This window comes from Silurus meridionalis, chromosome 7 (genome assembly GCF_014805685.1).
Source record: "Silurus meridionalis isolate SWU-2019-XX chromosome 7, ASM1480568v1, whole genome shotgun sequence".
Taxonomy (NCBI): Eukaryota; Metazoa; Chordata; class Actinopteri; order Siluriformes; family Siluridae; genus Silurus; species Silurus meridionalis.
Genome location: NC_060890.1, coordinates 17,168,772 through 17,189,815, shown reverse-complemented (window position 1 = coordinate 17,189,815; position 21,044 = coordinate 17,168,772). Strand labels below are relative to the sequence as shown.

General features: G+C 37.5%; 2 protein-coding genes across 3 annotated transcripts; both read right to left on the bottom strand.

The window, feature by feature from the left end:
* Window positions 1-9,680: 9,680 nt before the first annotated feature.
* LOC124388904 (GTP-binding protein SAR1b-like) lies at window positions 9,681-14,394 on the bottom strand. The gene is made up of 7 exons (XM_046854016.1): window positions 14,245-14,394; window positions 13,509-13,625; window positions 12,025-12,144; window positions 11,870-11,935; window positions 11,623-11,726; window positions 11,400-11,531; window positions 9,681-10,294 (listed from the first exon to the last, which is right to left on the bottom strand). Exons 2-7 carry the CDS (start codon window positions 13,564-13,566, stop codon window positions 10,178-10,180), a joined length of 597 nt encoding a protein of 198 aa, XP_046709972.1. The 5' UTR covers window positions 13,567-13,625; window positions 14,245-14,394; the 3' UTR covers window positions 9,681-10,177.
* ppa1a (inorganic pyrophosphatase 1a) lies at window positions 14,266-21,032 on the bottom strand. Of its 2 annotated transcripts, XM_046854014.1 has the most exons (13): window positions 20,957-21,032; window positions 20,115-20,183; window positions 18,878-19,006; window positions 18,046-18,110; window positions 17,879-17,932; window positions 17,335-17,454; window positions 17,106-17,192; window positions 16,373-16,499; window positions 16,064-16,191; window positions 15,846-15,931; window positions 15,216-15,285; window positions 14,940-14,979; window positions 14,266-14,765 (listed from the first exon to the last, which is right to left on the bottom strand). In XM_046854014.1, the coding sequence occupies exons 1-13, from the start codon at window positions 20,967-20,969 to the stop codon at window positions 14,737-14,739; spliced, it is 1,017 nt and encodes a 338-aa protein (XP_046709970.1). In that variant the 5' UTR covers window positions 20,970-21,032; the 3' UTR covers window positions 14,266-14,736. The 2 variants fall into 2 exon arrangements, with proteins under 2 accessions (XP_046709970.1, XP_046709971.1); XM_046854015.1 differs by lacking the exon at window positions 20,957-21,032 and having other exon boundaries at window positions 20,155-20,183.
* Between the last annotated feature and the right edge of the window lie 12 nt (window positions 21,033-21,044).

Here is a 21,044-nt window from a genome sequence, read left to right as displayed (position 1 = left end):
TGTGTCTCTCCAACCAAAGTCACAACCATCCCACGACTAGAATTAACAGCAGCAGTTGTTTCCGTGAAAATAAGCAACATGCTTAAGGAGGAATTGGGATGCATTAATGCAGAGGAATTCTTCTGGACTGACTCTAAAGTGGTCTTAGGATACATAAGAAATGAAGCGCGATGGTTCCACACGTTTGTAGCTAACCGGGTTCAAAAGATTCAGCTCAGCTCAGCCCCACAACAGTGGCGATATGTCCCGACAAATGAGAATCCTGCTGACCACGCCTCTTGACTGCCAGTGAGTTTTTATCCTCTACCTGGCTTGCCGGACCCAAGTTCTTATGGAACAAGGAAATAAAGCTAGCTTCAGAGGAAGTACCAGAGTTATCAGTCGGAGATCCAGAGGTCAGGAGTGTTCTAGCACTCAGTATTAAAACCACGGAACACGTAAGCATCGTTGATCGTCTAAGTTCTCATCTTGGTCGCTAACTATACGAGCAATTGCACGCCTTCTAAGGCGCATAAGCAATAACAGATCAAACAATCTCACCACTGTAACTGAATGTGAAGAGGCAGAACATCATCTAATCAAAATACTGCAGAAAAATGTGTATCAAGAAGAGCTGAAACTACTGAGCAAAGGAATCCCTCTACCACGGCATAATCCTTTGCACGCTCTTGACGCTTTTCTCCATGACGACGGCATACTCAGGGTGGGAGGGAGGCTATGCAACTCCTCTCTTCCCAACTTCTTCAAGCACCCTGCAATCATTCCCAAAGATCATCACATCACAAGGATAATTATTGCTTATCATCACGAAAAGATGAAACATCAAGGTAAAGGTCTTACTATCAACGAAATAAGGCGCAGTGGCTACTGGATTACAGGAATCAACCGGGCTGTTGCATCCTACATTCATCAATGTGTCATCTGTAGACGGCTACGCAGACCTATGGAGGAGCAAAAGATGGCCGATCTACCGCCAGAACGGTTGGAGCCATCCCCTCCTTTCACTTTCTGTGGCATGGATTGCTTCGGGCCATTCCTTACAAAACAAGGAAGAAAGGAAAACAAGAGATGCAGTCTTCTTTTCACTTGTCTTAGTTCCCGTGCTGTCCATATTGAGATTCTCGAAGACATGTCGACAGATGCTTTCATCAACGGCCTTTGATGTTTCATCGCCATACGTGGTGCTGTTCGTCTGATCAGGTCTGACCCAGGAAGCAACTTTGTAGGAGCCAAAAATGAGTTCAGAGAAGCTCTAAAGGAAGTTGATGCAGATCGTCTTGCTGTATTTCTTGCAAATAGGCAATGCGACTTCAGAATGAATGCACCCCATGCTAGCCATTCAGGAGGGGTGTGGGAAAGACATAAGGACTGTGAGAAGTGTCCTAAGATCCACTCTCGCTCTTTCCTCTGGTAGATTAAATGATGCTTCGTTACGGGCCTTTTTCTATGAAGCTATGGCTATAGTCAACAGCCGTCCTCTGACTGTTGACAATCTCAGTGATCCCCATGGCCTCAAACCACTCACCCCTAATCATCTTCTGACAATGAAATCTGTCCAGGCCTTACCTCCTCCAGGTGAATTCATCAGAGAAGATATGTATGGCAAGAAAAGGTGGAGACATGTTCAATACCTTGCAGAATAGTTTTGGAGTCGATGGCGAAAGGAATACCTCGCCAACATAGCTCTTAGACAGCGCTGGCATGCTCCAAGAAGGAATTTACAAGTTGGAGATATCATAATCCTGAAAGGAGAGGATTTGCAGAGGAATGAGTGGAGATTGGGTAGAGTTTCAAAAGTCACTACTGACAAAGACGGACTTGTACGGAGAGTTAAACTCCAGCTTGGTGACCGTAAGCTTGGCAAGAAAGGGTAGCGTCTTCACGAATTGTCAGAAGTAGAGCGCCCAATCCAGAAGCTTGTTCTGTTGCTGGAGTCTAATTAAATCTGCTCCCTCTATAGTGCATAATAGTACATAGTCGTTGCTAAGTTTCCAACTTTGGCATAAGTTGTCTTCGTCCTTATACGGGTTCCGGAAAGGTAAATTTTCAGTTTAAATCATTCGTGCTTAATGTAGTCTGTGTACGTCCCATTATTCACTCATGATTGGTGGGAGTGTAACTAACTCTTAGAAAAGAGTTAGTAAGGTAATCCTTTTGCGCTCCATTTTGTTTGGTCCCCCCCCCACCTGGTCTTGTGAAATTGCCTCATGTTTGTTGACTGTTAAATATTCAGAGCAATTATTAAACCTAATGATTTCAATGAGATTTATTGCTCAAACTATTATAACGTTAATTTAAAGCCCTTTAAACATGCACACAAACACCATAATTTTTTAAAGGCCTGCTGGAGTGTAAGATCTGGGGAAGTTTGTGTGTTAGTACAGGAAAGTGCTTCTAGCGTTCAGTGTGGAGGCCACTTTTTAATATAATAGTGTTTTATGCATGCCAGTGCTATGTAAAACCACACACCGTTTGTTAGAACTGTTGTTGTTGTTGTTGATGCCAATTTTCATTGGACCACATTAATTGTTTGGAATAAACTGTCTATAATCCTGCTCATCTCTCTCTGGTGTAGATGAGTTAGTTGGCTACTCTGGAGACTTTGGCAGTGGAGTGGGATGGGAGGATGAAGAAGAGAAAGATACAGAGGAGAATGCAGAAGAGGCTGAAGAAGAAGAGGAGCCTGAACCAGAAGAGACTGATGATGGAGGATACATCTGGTAGACAAAGTTCACCATTATCAATGCACCTATGGTCCTCAAAGCCAATTTGTTGTCAGTCTTAATTCATTTAAATAGCATATTGCTTGAAGGAAGCTATTGGAAAGGCTTAATGGGCAATTTGTAAACATATTTACAATGGATTTCTGTTTGATTCTTTGAAATGCTGTTAATTTTGCAAAACAAACAAATCTGATCAGGTATACAAAGGAAATGATACAGTATATTGCAATTTCAAAGGAACACATTCAAGCATTGCATCATGTTGCCTATGTTAGCTTATAGTCACATAATGTGCTGAGTGTAATTGTAATTAATCAAATCTAAAAGAGTGAAAGTAAAACTAGGGAACTTGCTTGCTTGTAACTGAGTAATTTATCAGACCAGGCTGTAGATAAGATTACACTCAGACTATGACGGTTTTACAGGAACATGGACAGGTTCTTATTCTGATTGCAGTATGCTTCTCATTTGCTTGTGTAAATATCTACCCAGAAAGTGGCTCAACTGTGAGGAACAACCACTAATCTAAAGTTTAATTAATATACTTAATTCATTCATTAGATTACCTCTTAATATTTAACAGGCTAAAACGGAGGTTCGCCTCAGTAGATTTTCCTAATTATAATGATTTATATAGAATTTTCTGTCCTCAACATTAATTATACTTATACCTATTTTGAGCAAATAATCAAAAATAAATACATTTCAGATCAGGAGTCAAACTTTTCAACTGAAACAGAAGAATGACAATGAAGACACAATTTTCTCAATATTTACACTCAAGCACATCTTGTGGTAATGAAGGTGTCATATTCTTTTTTCTTGAATGTCTCTTTTCTTCCTTTTCTTTAAGCTCTACTAGAACCTTAGTAAACTCAAAGATGTGTGATTTTTCTCATACCTTTCACAAGATAAATGAGATGCATCGGTTGTTTTTACAGTAATTGCATGTCAGTAAAGAAGAATTTACAGTTACTGTATGAATGTTGAATATTATGGCTCGCCGTATGACATCTTTTTGTTCTTCATCTCATTGTGAGTTATTGTGATAGAGAGTGGCATCAATGCTGTCCAAACAAGATGTCTGACTGGTGATGTTGAAAAAAATAAGAATAATTTTACTGTGAACAATACATTAAGTTGTGTTTAGATTGTTATACATGCCTTTTATTATAAGGAGATATAAGAACTGTATATCGTGACATTTTGAAGGAAGCATTCTTTGACAGAACGACCTAGATTTTTAACCAAACAGGAATGGTATGCAGGAGTGCTGCGTACATCATAAAAACGTAATGAAAGGACTATATATATATATATTATTATTATTATTATTTAGCCTGAGAGATTTGCTAGAAGAATGACGTGCTCATCACCTCTAATCAGGCACGGCGTACCAGTTCTGAAACAGCTTCTTAATGACACACGTTCTGTTGTAAAGATCAGCTTAAAATGCTGCCTTCTTTCATGAATCCAAGACAAGCAGAAAAAAGGACTAAGTGTACAACCATCGCTATACGCTGCAGTTTATTGTTATTATTATTGACCCATTACTATTTACGTATGTAAAGTCAGCCATGCTGTGCGTTACACAAAGCTGCTGGAATTGGTTGAATCGATGCGCTTCAATATAATGTGAGAGAATGTTCAAGAAATGTAGAGATTATGATTAGTTAATGCGTCACACACATTAGGCCAGAGAGAGAGAACAACACACACTGTAGTTCCCAGATGCTACACTTGTTTAATTTCATATTCAATTCAGTTTGTAGTGTTTATTGTGGTAAACTGATTTAGTTTAGAAGAAATTAATTCCTGAAACATTAAACAATTTCGAAGATTGAAATCCCATATATTTTGGACAAAATTATTTGAAAAAGGTCTCCTCCTTCTCTCACATTGACTGAACTGCTACTGTGTACTCATTGCTGCTTAGCTCAACTCGTGACATGTTTTCTCACTGTGTTTGATATTTGATAATAAACCAGCACTATAATCATTTTGCTGTTCAGTTTTCTCAGTTATACCTGTATGTTTGTGTTGCCTTTTCAGCCATTAAGTAACCATATCAAAATATTAAAACAAATGAAGCTAAACACAAGTGATTTGCATAACCAGATTACATCCATATTGTTTAGCTGCTAGCAAACCCAAGGTGGAAAACATTCCTGGTATCCAGCTGCTCCCTGTGGTGGAAAATGGAACTGCATCCGATACTGTACGTCTGAGAAGCCAATCAAATCAAATCCTAAGCTCTGGGGTACAACCGCAAATTCAATTTGTTGTCTCCGTGTGCTGATAAATGACAAAGAATAAGTGTAAAGAATGATGTTAGTGGTTTAATATTGGATTTCAGTGCAGGTTAAAAGAGATGATTGTGATGTACTCAGTGCTGTTTCACAATAAGCTTATGAAAATAGCCCTTTCTGGTTATTCCTGGACGCAGGGTTTTTTTTTTCTCTGTTAGGCATCTGAGCTGAAAATGACCAAATTGCAGATGTCACAGATATAAATATTACAGTGTGATTCCTGGAAAAAAAATTTATAATAATACCCAGCCATTAGGGGGGCACAAGCCAGTGCACTCTTAGTGCCGGTCCCAAGCCCGGGTAAATGGGGAGGGTTGCGTTAGGAAGGGCATCCAGCCTAAAACATATGCCAAATCAAATATGCGGATCACAAATGAGAATTTCATACCGGATCGGTCGAGGCCCGGGTTAACAACGACCGCCACAGGTATCGTTAGCCGACAGGGTACCAGTGGAAATTGGGCTACTGTTGGCCGAAGGAGGAGAAGGAGAGGAGGAAGATGTCTACAGAGACGGCAGGAAAAGGAGCAGTGTAGGAGAGTAGAGGTTCGGGTTGGTACTTTAAATGTTGGTACTATGACGGGTAAAGGGAGAGAGGTAGCTGATATGATGGAGAGGAGAAAGGTAGATATGCTGTGTGTTCAGGAGACCAAGTGGAAAGGGAGTAAGGCCAGGAACATTGGAGGTGGGTTTAAACTGTTTTATCATGGTGTGGATGGGAAGAGAAATGGTGTAGGGGTGATTCTGAAGGAAGAGTACAGTAAGAGTGTAGTAGAGGTGAAGAGAGTTTCTGATAGGGTGATGATCGTGAAGGTGGAAGTTGAAGGGATGATGATAAATGTCATCAGTGCCTATGCTCCACAAGTTGGCTGTGAGATGGAGGAAAAGGAAAGATTCTGGAGTGAATTAGATGAAGTGGTAGATGGTGTACCTAGGAAAGAACGATTGGTGATTGGGGCAGACTTCAATGGGCATGTAGGTGAAGGGAACAGAGGTGATGAGGAGGTGATGGGTAGGTATGGTTTTAAGGAGAGGAATGTGGAAGGGCAATTGGTGGTAGATTTTGCTAAAAGGATGGAAATGGCAGTGGTGAACACGTATTTTAAGAAGAAGGAGGATCATAGGGTGACGATAAGAGTGGAGGAAGGTGCACACAGGTGGACTATGTGCTATGCAGGAGATGCAACCTGAAGGAGATTGGAGACTGTAAGGTGTTGGCGGGGGACAGTGTAGCTAGACAGCATCGGATGGTGGTCTGTAGGATGGTTTTGGAGGCGAAGAAGAAGAGGAGGAAAGTAAGGATTGAAAGAAGAATAAGATGGTGGAAACTGAAGGAGGAAGAGTGTAGTGTGAGGTTCAGGGAAGAGGTCAGACAGGGTCTTGGTGGTGGTGAAGAGGTGCCGGATGATTGGGCAACTACTGCAGGAGTGATGAGGAGGCAGCTAGAAAAGTACTTGGTGTGACATCTGGAAATAGAAAGCAAGACAAGGAGACGTGGTGGTGGAATGAGGAAGTGCAGGAGAGCATTAGGGGAAAGAGGTTGGCAAAACAGAAGTGGGATCGACAGAGTGATGAGAAAAGTAGGCAGGAGTACAAGGAGATGCGGCAGCAGGTAAAAGGGATGTGGCGAAAGCCAAGGAAAAGGCATATGAGGAGCTGTATAAGAGGTTGGACACTAAGGAAGGAGAAAAGGATTTATACCGATTGGCCAGGCAGAGGGACCGAGCTGGGAAGGATGTACTGCAAGTTAGAGCAATAAAGGATGGAGAGGAAATGTGTTGACTAGTGAGGAGAGTGTGTTGAGAAGGTGGAGGGAGTATTTTGAGCTGCTGATGAATGAGGAAAATCACAGAGAGAAGGTTGGAGGATGTGGAGTTGGTGAAGCAGGATGTAGATAGGATTAGTAAGGAGGAAGTGAGAGCAGCGATTAAGAGGATGAAGAATGGAAAGTCGGTTGGACCAGATGACATACCGGTAGAAGCGTGGAGATGTTTAGGAGAGATGGCAGTGAGTTTTTAACCAGATTGTTTAACAGGATTCTGGAAGGGAGAGGATGCCTGAGGAATGGAGAAGGAGTGTGCTGGTACCGATCTTTAAGCATAAGGAGATGTGCAGACCTGCAGTAACTACAGGGGAATTAAGTTGATCAGTCACACCATGAAGTTATGGGAAAGAGTAGTGGAAGCCAGGCTGAGAGAAGAGGTGACCATCTGTGAGCAACAGTATGGTTTCATGCCGAGGAAGAGCACCACAGATGCCTTATTTGCTTTGAGGATGTTGATGGAGAAGTATAGAGAAGGACAGAAGGAATTGCATTGTGTATTTGTGGATTTAGAAAGCGTCGACAGAGTGCCAAGAGAGGAGTTGTGGTATTGTATGAGGAAGTCAGGTGTGTCAGAGAAGTATGTGAGGGTGGTGCAGGACATGTATGAGGACAGTGTGACGGCAGTGAAGTGTGCAGTAGGTACGACAGACTGGTTCAGGGTGAAGGTTGGACTGCATCAAGGATCGGCCCTGAGCCCTTTCCTGTTTGCAGTGGTGATGGACAGGTTGACGGACGAGGTCAGACAGGAGTCTCCCTGGACCATGATGTTTGCAGATGATATTGTGATTTGTGGTGAGAGTAGAGAGCAGGTTGAGAAGAGCCTGGAGAGGTGGAGATATGCGCTGGAGAGAAGGGGAATGAAAGTCAGTAGGAGTAAGACAGAGTACATGTGTGTGAATGAGAGGGAGGGCAGTGGGTGATGCGGTTGCAGGAGAAGAGGTGAAGAAGGTGGAGGAGTTCAGGTACCTGGGGTCAACAGTGCAAAGTAATGGAGAGTGTGTTAGAAGTAAAGAAAAGAGTGCAGGCAGGGTGGAGTGGGTGGAGAAAAGTGGCAGGAGTGATTTGTGATAGAAGGGTATCTGCAAGAATGAAAGGGAAAGTTTATAGGACTGTGGTGAGACCTGCGATGTATGGATTAGAGACAGTGGCATTGAGTAAAAGACAGGAGGTGGAGCTGGAGGTAGCAGAGCTGAAGATGTTAAGGTTTTCGTTGGGAGTGACGAGGATGGACAAGATTAGAAATGAGTTTATTAGAGGGACAGCACATGTAGCATGTTTTGGTGACAAGGTGAGGGAGGCGAGATTGAGATGGTTTGGACATGTGCAGAGAAGGGACATGAATTATATTGGTAGAAGAATGCTGAAGATGGAGCCACCAGGTAGGAGGAAAAGAGGAAGGCCAAGGAGGAGGTTCATGGATGTGGTGAGGGAAGACATGCAGGTAGTTGGTGTGAAAGAGGCAGATGTAGAGGACAGGGTGGTATGGAGAAGGATGATCCGCTGTGGCATTGTCAGCAAACTGAGTACAGAGAGATGCGGTCGATGAACATGAATCTTTTAAAACATTTCACAGGACAGAAGGTGAAGCACCAAAATAGGCCCTATGGATGCATCCAATCAGTGTATGAGCAGGCAAACAAAATGACAGGAACCAAGGGTTATTCAACTAACAGGACTGCCACTTCTATTGAAGGGAAAACACTGAAAAATATTTGTTGTATATAAAAAAAACATTTAGCTATTCTGGTGCTAATTTGTTGATCAGTGCTTTCTTGTCTATATTCCTGTAAGATGGTCCTGGATGTGTGCTGCTCTCATCACATTGCAAGTGCACTAACAATGGTGTTTATTTGGAACAAAATGGCATGACAATAATGCGAAGTCTGACATAAAAAATTAAAATAAATAAAGAGTTCCCTAAAGTTTCCGAATGCAATGCAGCAATAAGACACAGCCGCACTTGTATTCTGGCTTAAACTCAATTCATAAGAGTCTGTGGATGGTGAGCATGATGGTGTTGATGTCAGTATTCGCACAGAACCAGCTCAGAAATGAGGAGGTGAAAGAGCTCGACAGATTCGGAGTTTGAAGCATTGCTGCATCGCCTAAAAACAAAACTGAACAGCATTATTTAGTCATTTGGTAATTTTTCCCCAAACAAAAAGATTGTTGATCCCCTTTTCCCTTCATAATACAATACAAGACTATAAAAACCTAATATGGAAGACTTTCACACAGGTGAGTTTAATTAAAACTATCACGTACACTTAAATGTAAACAAAATCATGTACATTTGAATGTACAGAACCGTAGTTCATGGTATCAAAACACAAAACACAATCAGATTGTTCAAAATATTTATACAATTTTTTTTTTTTTTTTTTTTTACACAATGAATTATTTTAAATACCGGTGAATTCCGTTCAAGGTTATGAACTGTAAAGACATACAGATTGCCACGTACAATAACCGTGTGCAAAATAAAACAAGAGAAGACGATCGCATTTATACGCTATTAACCGCTGCACATACTCTCCTATCAGCGGATACTCATTAAATACCTGCAGCCTGTGAAGAACCTGTTTACGCTGGTTCTTATCAGTTACAACAAAATAGGAACATTATCTACAGTATGACTATTTACCTTAATATATGATCTTAATAATATCTATGAGAAAGATAAACATGTACTGATTAAGAGGATGTTTGAAAGCTGGTCGTATCACTGTGTTCAGATCGAGCGTTACGGGTTATTGTGCGAGTCTCGTGTGCTGGATGAGGGCCAGTGTGCTGGATGGAATGAAATATGCTGGAAACACGGAGTGGAAATGATAAAGCTTCTATTTCACACAAAGATTAAATCATATGAAGCAGGAACATTAATGTTTTAATAAAACAAAAGTTTATGTACTAACATTAATTATTAAATACAGAACCAATGGGTGTACTTGAGACTCTGTATTTTGTATTTCAACATTTTAATAGTTCAAAGAGATCAGGCTCTGTGTAATAGTCATATTACCATCATATTTGTTTATGTACAACCTACATCTGCTTGTATGTGACAAATAGCTATCAGGCCCAAAATGCAGTGTTAAATACTTTAATACTGTAAATGTCTTTAGATAACTTAAAATCAAAATTTGGGTGGAATGTTGTAGATGAAAGGAATGTTGTGTGTTAGTTTTTAAAAACTATTTTTCATGCTAATACACCATGTTCTTTCTTAGTCCTTTATCACAGTCGCAGTCTCTCTCTCTTTCTTTCTCTTTTTAAACACTCAGAGGTAGGAGTCCTTTTTAGCAGAAACCTCCGTCAACTCAATCGATGTACTGCGAGAGCCACCGGAACCCATCTCCATAGCCCTGTTTCTTTAGTACACTGCACATGAAGACTTCTAATGGTCGTGCGTTCAGCTCCTTCAATGACACGATTCCCTGGGGACAGAACAGTTTTGATGAAAGTCACACTCGCATCACATCACATTTAGACATAAAACCCTGGGGAATCATTTTTGCATTTGACCTTTGTACATTTAGTGTTCAGAAATTACAAGCACAAATTCAGTGCAAAAAAAAGTGCAGACTCGACCACTAAAAAACTGTAATTTGACTGAAAAAGTGGGAGTATATAAATATAATTATTATAATTATTTTGACCCTGCGTTCATGTGAACAACTGACAAGCTGCTAATGTCACTCATGAATGTTTTTACGGTGTATTTTTTTTACTATACTGCTGGATTTCTGGTATTTTCTAAAACAGCAATTCTGACAGAAGTTTCAGCTGCAAGGCAAAATTGCAAGTATATTAAAATGGTCCATTTACTAGGGTTTCATTTCGATGGCTTAATCTTAGGGACCTGTATAACACACTTCACACAATGGCTTGTAATAAACATGGACAAAGGAAAAATAAAATGTACTGATATGATGGAGGTCTTTTTCATTTAACATATGAGTAGAGTGTGCAGTCCTAGCACTTTGTGGGTATATACGTATTTATTCAAGAATAACTTTGGCATTAGCACTTATTTATATGAGGATTAAAACACTTCTACTATTGAAAATTAAACAAATTAAGGATGATCCTAAATTTTATCATTTATTACAATTCTTCTATTTCTCCATACCCACCCTGTCCTCTACATCTGCCTCTGTCAAACCAACTACCTGCATGTCCCTCCTCTGCACATGCCACATGGACTCTCTTAGTTTGTCTCCAAACGGCCCTACATGCCCCTTTAATGAAGTTTGATTATCCTTTATTAATTTTATGCTGTGGTAAAAATAACAGGTGAAAGCGAAAACTAATATGGTGGAAACTGCGTTTTGAGAAGACGTAGGAAAAGCTGCACTGGAATCAATTTTGCACAATAATTTTGCTTCAGTGCACTCTTTACCCCTTGCAGCTGTACAACTTCTAGCTGCTACTGAACCCCTGCATCAATACACATCAAATAAAATGATTCCCTAATATTTGCTAGTGTAAGTGCAGAGAATTAGAGAACAAAATAGAGACCAAATGCATGTGAATATGTACCTTCCCAGTGGTCTGTCCATTAAGAGCAAAGAGCTCCCGCAGTTTGCCTTCACTCACTGCTTCCGGTCGATCGATTTTATTTCCCAACACCAACACCGGCACGTTCGATATGGTCTCATCTGATAGCAAGGCCTGCGCATGCGACAATGTATGAGGTTTGTTTTAAATACTACAAGTATTCAAGTGATGTGGTACAGAACACAAAGAAGATGTACAAACTCACATCAAGCTCAATCTTGGACTCAACGAGACGTGGATAATCGGCACAATCGACGAGAAAGACGATCCCATTCACGGCTGGGAGGTAGTTCTTCCACACTCTCCTGGCTGCAAGAAGAACAGTAGTGCAAAGTTGTTATGCCAATGTCAAAGTGTACTGTGTTCAAGTGGCCCCTACTTCAGTGCGCTTTATTAGAACATCATTGGGATGCCAGTAGATTACAGTATATTTGAACTAAAATAAATCTCACCTTGTAAATGACCACCAAGATCGAACGTGGTGAAAGTCATTCCGGCAATCGTCAGCTCTTCTGAGGCTAAAAACAAAAAAACAGGGCTGGTTTAGTAATTGACATTATTTTAAAGATATTCATGAAAACGTGCTGTGATGCAGAAGTAAACTTACTAGGATGTAGTGTAGGCACATGTTGTCCCAGTCGGTCATCTTTCAGCATGTGGAGTAAAGTCGTTTTTCCAGCATTGTCCAATCCCAGAAACACAAGCTTCCCGGATTTCTTATACAGACCTACAGATTAAAGAAACAAAACAAAAAAGCTTCATGTTACAACATAGCCTTATTCTACTGATCTAGTGTGAAAAGATATCATAAGATCACAGTAGATAAAGAACCACAATTAACACACAGTTGAGTGGATTCTGGAGGACACAAGGCTAAATGCTTAACTTGTTTTAAATATAAGACAAGTTACAAATGAAGCCCTGCAACAGGCCAACAAACAGGCATAACAAATACAATTGTGGTTTTTAAACACAAAAATAAAAAAAAAGAAAGTCAAACTTTCTCCATTAAACACAAGGTCCTGTTTAGACCTGATTTAAAAGACTAAACACAATGAAACCAAAATGCAACATATTGAGTGGGATTTGTTTTTAAACAAACATTCAAGATTCTGCACCATTTCTTAGTCCATACTGGTAAAGTATACGTACATAAATGCAAGCAAATTGTGTGATATTGAGCATGTTAACTTTTTTTTAACGTTTAGATTGTTCTCTTCTATTGACGTGTGCTTTAGTGGTGGATTTGCTCTAAAACAGAATTTTTGTGGAGTCTGCGCCAGTTCGATTGCACACTCATTAAAGTGAAAAACAATACAGCAAATCCTAAAACCCAAGAATCTTTGAAATAATTAAATACATTTCAACTTTACACTTAAGCTGTGGCCAATGAGAAGTTCCGATAAAAACTCGAGTTAAAAAAATAAAAAAATAATTAAAAAATAAAAAGCTCAATTAACTTCACTCAAACTCTGAGACTTCTGGACCAAAACCAATGTGTGTGATGAAAACAAAGATTGGCCAAAGCCTGACTAACGATTTGTGTTAAAACAAATATCAAACAGCAGTTTAATATTGCAGTTCAAAGGGCAAAGAAGAATGTACTGTGCCACATTGTTATGATAATGATCATATCATAGACGAAAGACTTCTGGATGTTTAGTAATCTGAATTCTCAGTGTTACAAGTGAGCCAATTGATGTCAAAAACTTTCTTTTTTTCCATTTCAATGATATCAAATATACACTTCTGTAGAACAATTCTAAAAGGGAAACTGAACTTTAAATCGCTTGTGGATAATCAGTATAGTGAAAAAACATTGGAAGACCATTGTGATCACCCTGAATGTAAAGATTTACTTTTACACCTCAGACCGGGGGGAGGAAAATGATCTTTCTAGTTCTACTTCCTATTATCTTCTCACATTATTCGAGATCTTTAAAAAAAAAAAAAAAAAATCAGGAAAAAAAAAACACATGATCGACCCAAAATATTAAACTTAATGCCTAGTCCCTCGCTTAAGATGACTATTATTAGGTCTTTCTGTCTTCAGGATATTAGAGTAAACAACAAACCAGGCCAGAAACTTACCGAGAAACTGTAGCACTCCGCTGAACCCTTTGTAGATCCAATCAAAAATAAAAGACATTGCTGAGTTGTCTTGTGTGAACTCTAGACTCCAGGAATACACGTATCACTTCTGTTAACCTGAAACAAAGGCGAGAGGCAGAAAAGGAATGTCTTAGAAACTCTAATCATTCCACTTGTATGTGGAGAGAAACCGGCGAAGCGGCATTGGCGAGTCCGGGTTGGTGTGAATCACTGAAAACTCGGGCGCTTCCTTTATCGTGGACCGGCAGGCTGACACGTGTATCTAGGCGAAGGGTCAACATTACGTGCCAAGTCACACGGAAATGCTAACGAGAACCTCCGCTCTGCTAACATGCTAATCTGTAGTTCGGTATACTAGCTAGCATTCAAACATCGATCATTCGCCCCATTAACATCACTTATATCGCCAATGTTTTCGATAATCAGGGCGACTAAACAAAGACCGACTAAATGCACCGAATTAACAAGATCATTTATCTTAAAATTAATTCCAGGCCTCCCAAGCTAACCGTGCTAAACCGTTCAATACCACATCAAATATACATATATTGTGATATATTGCCTACATATATCTATAAATAACTACATCACTAATATGTATGCGGTGTGTAACGTGTTATTTTACATAATCTTTGATTCAATCTGGTTTCCACTTTACAAATCTTCAACTAATACATCAGAAAAAAATCATTTTTTCCTCGGTATATTTTCGTACCCTCGTCCTTTTCCGCCCCACGCCGACCACAGCGCCAGATAATCCTTGTGTGATGAAGTGGTTTTATATATATACAAATAATGGCGATTAGCTAAAGGGAAAAGCCGCTAGCTGGACCGCTGAGACGAATAGCGTTTGCGGAAGCCATACACCGAAGGCGGCGGCATTACTTCCTCTTCTGCGCCAGAAAGTAAAATAGAGTCGTGGTTAACTCTCTATCACCACCTGCTGGGCTGGAAGAATTACAACTATCTAAAAATGTTGAGTATAATGTTGTGCTAGCAAGTCTAACTAGCTACCAAAGAAACAATTCCCTAACAACTATAGCTACAACATACAAGTGACACAACACACCGAGTAAACATTTCTTGAATAAAGTTTAATAGATGATTCACCTCAAACACACTTCATTTTACAGACCATATTATATAATGTGTATTAGCTAAGTACATCCTCCCATGTAGTAATCTGTCATCTGTTGTCTCTTGTTGTTTACTTGCTGTAAAAGAACCATTTGTCAGCTGGAAATTGAGAAATAAACAGCATGAGTGTCAGTCATTGAAAATTGGGCATTCACTTTAGAAATTAAATGTGCAATAAAGATTAAGATCTTCTTTAGTTTAGGTTAAATAAACATCTTTTCATATTGCCTTACACTTTTTCATGTTAAGGGCTATAGAATAATTATTACATACCCGAGCTAGGAATGGGCTCTGATGCACCATATGCACTTGCCTAAGATAAAAAAGAAAATGATTTAGTTAACACATTCTTAGAAAAATAAAGTAGTTTTTATCTCAACATGAGATATTGATATGATAGATATGATAAGATATATATATATATATATATATATATATATATATATATATATATATATATATATACACACACACACACAGTATGTAGTATGTGGGTGTAAGAATATTTTAAGTCCTCCTGCTATTGGGCTCTGATTGTAAGGTACTTACTGAGTCTGCAATGGCTTTGGCATCCATTTCAGAGCAGATGTATGGACTGCCAGTGACACATGTATTCAAGCTGAAAAATACATAAAAAATGAACAGAATAGTTTAAAAGAGATTGGAATTTCCTTCTGGGATTTATAAAATGATATATTTATCTTCAACAATACTTTAACGCTATTTTCTCAAATTCAATAGCTAACAAGGCACACTTTGTGGCCAGTTTCATATATTTACCAAAACATAAACTGTAAATATTTGGTAGAATTTATGCAAGTATTAATCAAACATATATAACAGTACCCAGACTATCTATTGCATATACACTGTATATACAAATAATGTGCAATGTATATACAGAATATACAGTATGTAATATTATAAGAAGAATCCTAAAATAAAGTCCACAAATCCTTCAAATGTATAGAGATAATATAGAATATATAGTACAAAATGTAAATAGCAGAAAGATATTTAAAACAAACATTGCAGTTGCCTGGTGTTTAGTTTTCCCTCTGCTATATCAGTCCCACATTTATTAGGTCATAATCAAAATAGTCAGTTCATTAATGTATTGATATAGGAGAAATTGGAAGTGTTTATTATTAGGGTGTGATTGGTTGTTCTGTCCCATACCAGTTTAGTTCCTTTACTTCATTCTTGCTCAGTATCAATGCCTTCCAATATTCATGGGTGTCTTTTATGGTCTTAATGGCAAAGTCCTAATGGTAAACAAAAACGTTACCTTTTACTCAAAGGGATCAGTAAAAGGGTACATTTTCTTTAAAACAAAAAGATTTAAAATTGATTTTTGAACACAATGTATTGTTGGTGTCATCATACAGTCCCTTTACCCGATTCTTAAAATCACCATTGAATGCAAACTGGTTTTCAGGTTTCCCATTTGGTACTTTGTACATTCGAAACCAATCCACTGTGGCTTCCAGGTATCCCGGTTTACGCCTCTTTACATCCTCAATATCTGTAAAAAATAAACAAATAAAAGAATGATGATATACAGCCACAGCTGGAAATCTTACTGCTTTATTGGTGTAATTTTCTGCTTTGCAACAATGTAAATTGTAAAAAGCGCTATACAAATTAAAAAAATAATAATAATTGAGTCCCAGGTAAGTTCAAATTGTTTTTTAAGTTAACCTTACCATTAAATTCTGCAGCCTCTGGATCCTCAACATTAATCACAATCACTTTCCAATCTGTTTCTCCTTCATCTATCAGTGCCAGGATTCCCAACACTTTCACCTTGATGATATCTCCCTGTGAGCAGACCTGCAGAAGATATTTTAGGAGACAATACAATCAGAATGACAGATAAAAATGGGTTCAAAGGCAAATGTATTAACAATCATTTAGTAATGTAGAGTCATTTGTTAGGATTCATTTGTGCTCCAGCTGTTTATTTTTGTTCATGTAAAAATTAAATTATTCAGGTACAGGAAAACTAATAGAAAAAAATGCACATAGGTGACAAATTTTTTTCCTATTAGAAGGAAATGTTTCTGTGATGAAACATGATAGGGGTGGTCTCTTTCAGGATGGCACAACCCCCATCCACAGGGAGATGCAGCGGTGCTGGGGACATTTTGGAATGAGTAGAGTCGAGGCCACGTTGCATTGAAGTTAGTGACAATTTATGCAGGCAGTTTGTGGTACATTTTATGGGTTTTTTTTTTGTTTGTTCTTTTAATTTTCACTCATTTAATTTTAGTTTAAGTTTAAGGAATGAGAATTGCAATTTCACTTCTGTGGTAGTTTATAGGATTTAGAGTTTATTTAATCTGGGCTTGTACCGTTCTTTTAGTAGACATTTGCAGCCCAAAACCCCACAAGCAGAATGCTTTAATCCCATTTCCTTATCAGTCGATTTTCTATTACCTTGTTACCTATGTCACACATATCAATGGGGTCATTGTCTCCAGAGCATTTTGTGTCACCATCTGTGTGTCGTGGATCTTCCCATGTCTAACAAGTAAGAGAAAGGAAATCATATATATAAAACTTCATATGGTTTATTACTTATTTATCTAACACACCAAATATAACTTGTGCTAATCATATGTTTGAATTAAACCTCTATCATGTGTAACATGCTTAATAAACAGACCTGAGGCAAAGCTCCATAGTTCCATATGTAGCCTTTATGTGGAAATACATTACAGATATAACGCAGATTTCCTCTTTTGACATCTTGCTTCAGAGGGTTCAATGGTTCTTTGGTTGCGATCTAGGAAATCCAGATTATGACTGATATCTAATGTAATTAAAAACTAACAAATGTTTGTGATATACTGTATGGTAGATCTCATTTTTGCCACTGTGTCAGTAATTATGTCACAGTGTGCTTTGTCCCCTAATACATACTGATTAAATGAATGCATAATCCAATCATAAATGTCTTGACTCATGCAATGTTGAATTGCTTCTATAAAATGTGTAATGATCTTACTGATAATAGTGCAAGATTACATGTGATGTAATCATCAGACAATGTGAAAGAAGGGCATATTGTATTTGTAGATGACGTTTTGCTTTAAAACGAAAATGTTGTCACAGAAAGAATTACAGATAATTTACAGAATTTTGAGATATCAATCAAGTCACCATGCTTCCAATCAGTGATATTCTTTAGCAATAAGCACAATCTATACCTCCATTTTTGCATTTGTCCATCTGGGTACCTCAACAACTGCATGGAAAATATTCTGGTGAAAATGAGTGAAAAAGTTTGTTAACAACACACTCTATATAGATTGTGAGACTCAACAATTTTAACAATTGCATGTGCAGGAGAGATTTTAATATAAAATCTACATGCCTTGGCCTCATCTGCATAAAGGGGAATGTCATGGAATGGAGATATGTATTTCCCATTTGAGTTTTCTGTGAAGAAAACTGGATTTATCATGTGATCTAATATAGCATTCATACACAATCAGTAATAAGATACTCCTGAAACACTTTACAACGAAGTCTAAAATAATGTAAAGACAAAAATTGGAATGAATTTGAGTCCAAACTGTATTTAATGATGTACAGATAAATTTTTTTACATATTACATATTACGTACAGATTACATTTATTCAGCTGAGTATCTACTCAAATGTCATTCTCTAAACCATTGCTGTCACAGACTGGTGACTCGTTGAGCCTGTTATTCAAAGAAATGCTATTTTTCACCTTTACATAGTAATATCTGTGATAAACACTGCTAAATAGCACCAATATCAGTTTTTATGTGTAATAACAAATGTGATGGGAATTCCACCTCTTTTTAGTGACTCAGATCATTCAACTCAGCACGCAAATTAGAAAGGATTCTTCTTTCATATCATGATTTCTTTTTCCAAAATCAGACATAGTTTTATATATTTTGAAAAGTGATTGTTTAACTATTGCTGAAACTCTAATCATACTCAATAGCATTGCTATAGTATTGGATTTTTTTAAATAATTAAGGAACTACAAATATACAGTAAGTAAGCATCCATGTATCTATATTAGTGAAAGACATACTATGACATGGTGAAAACAAAGGATTAAGACAATATTATATCTAAAATCCTATGTTCAGGTAATGCTCAATATAAATATCTTTATAAAAATTTGTTGAACTATATAGTGCAGGATTTTATGATATTTTACTCACTAAAATAGACTCTGTAGTCCTGTGTATGGGGTTCTCCTCTCTCTTCTGTACTGAAGCTCATATTTGGGTGGTAGTGCTGCTCTTGCTCAGATTCTCCACTTTTAATCTGTACAGGATGTTTCTGGAGGGCTTAAGGCATGAGATCCTTCTGAGGTTATTTGACATATGGTGGCTCTTAAGCCACTGGTGAGCATTTGCCCTTCTGTTTATCCCTACATTATGTCACATGAGTATTAAAAGGATGAACAAAAGTGCTGCCTATGTAATGATGGTGCTGAGTTTATGTGAAATAATTTCAGCTTCAAATTTTTTTTGGTCTATTTACTTAAATTAAGATATCTATAAATTTGCTCTTACATTTTAAGCATTTTTAAATTTCTGTGTGGCTGTTAATTGCAGAAAAACATAGGCAGTGAATTGAAATGTAAAAAACATTCATTTATTTTGTGCGACCCATAGGCACAGCATATGCATAGACCTCCAACATCACCCTACAACTTTATGTACGCAATGATGCAAATGAGCCACAAAGATAAACATGTCTCTAGTTTTTCAAAACAGTTTGCACCAAATGGGGCATAATTAGGAGGTAGGAAGGTTTAAACTGTACAACATAGAATTAGTTTTGTTCACATACTTTTACCTCCCTGCTTTTTTTACTGCTAAATCTAGGAGAAAGATAGACATACTGTAAATGTTTCTATTATTTAATATAAGTGTTTTGTAACTCTTTAATGTATTCCAGAACGTGACTTTAGTCATCCATTCTAGACTTGACATTTGAGAAGTGATGCCTCTTCAATTTCCCACCAGCGTGAGTCACAATTTATGTCTAAAATCATAAGAAAGTACTTATAGAGAAAGATGAAGAAGAACAGCAGCAGCAAAAACAACAACAACAACAACAACAACAACAACAAGGGAGAGAAGTACAAGAAAACATTGCATAGCGTGAACGCCAGGAGGCGCTAAAGACTATATACTATAACTACTATAATAATAAACGTAATCATAGCATGTAATAATAATAATAATAATAATAATAATAATAATAATAATAATAAAAATAAAAAGAATAATAAAAGTTTAAAACATTTTTTTATACAGTTTTAAAAAAACGGAAGAAATAAATGCTTTAATTGTCACGTGCAATAACGTACATGTTATATAACATTATACATATTTTATGCTTTAATTATTATTTTTTATCTACATATGTAATTAAAATGTAACTCACCATAATCCAAAATCAGTTGGTGCGATGCATAGAAACAAACCTGCGACTGAAACAAGTGCGAGAAACATCCTGCAGAGGGCGACAGTCAATCAAATGGAAAGAAAATAAGAATGAAAAGTTTGGTGATCCACAGCCCGGTACCGCTCAGTGACAATAATATCGCCATATTTTAATCAGGAAAATAGATTGTTTAATCATTTTGGTTATCATTATTAAATAACCAATCAAAGATCTTTATGTTACACAAATATTGTTTGTAAACAAAGAGCAGGGTTTATTTATATATGTACCTTTTTAACTCATGTATTCATTCACATGGAAAACAATGAATTGTAATTTACAAGAATCTAAAATCTACAGATATTAAATAACCCCACATATAAAAATAAATAAATAAAAATAACGTGTGTTAAAAAGGTTTTAAATACATTTTCTAAACATATGCTCTACTTTTTTTCAGTATACTTTAACACGTCTGCATTTAAGAAACACACGAAATAGTTATTTATTTATTAATTCAAGTTATTCATAAACGAATTCATTTCTTTCATCCCTCATTCATTCATTTATTTATTAATTTACACAGAAATTCTTGAAGATGTAAATAAAACGCAAAAGAATATAAATCGAAAAACTTTGGCGATGACAGGACGTAACAGCTATTTCGCGCATGCGCAGAACAAAAACCTCGTTTTCGCACGTGCACAGTACAAACTGTGTTTCCTGTACGGATCGAGTAGCCGCACCTACTTTCATTACTGCTAATTGTTTATCCGCATATTATTTATTCATTAAATATTTTTACTAGAAAAAAGTGTGCTGTAAGAATTGAAATGTCAAACCTTTCGTTTTCATTTTTGATTTCTTTTATTTTTATGTTGTCGCCATGGAGAGCTTTTGTTCTTTAAAATGATGCGGTCCCGGAAGTGG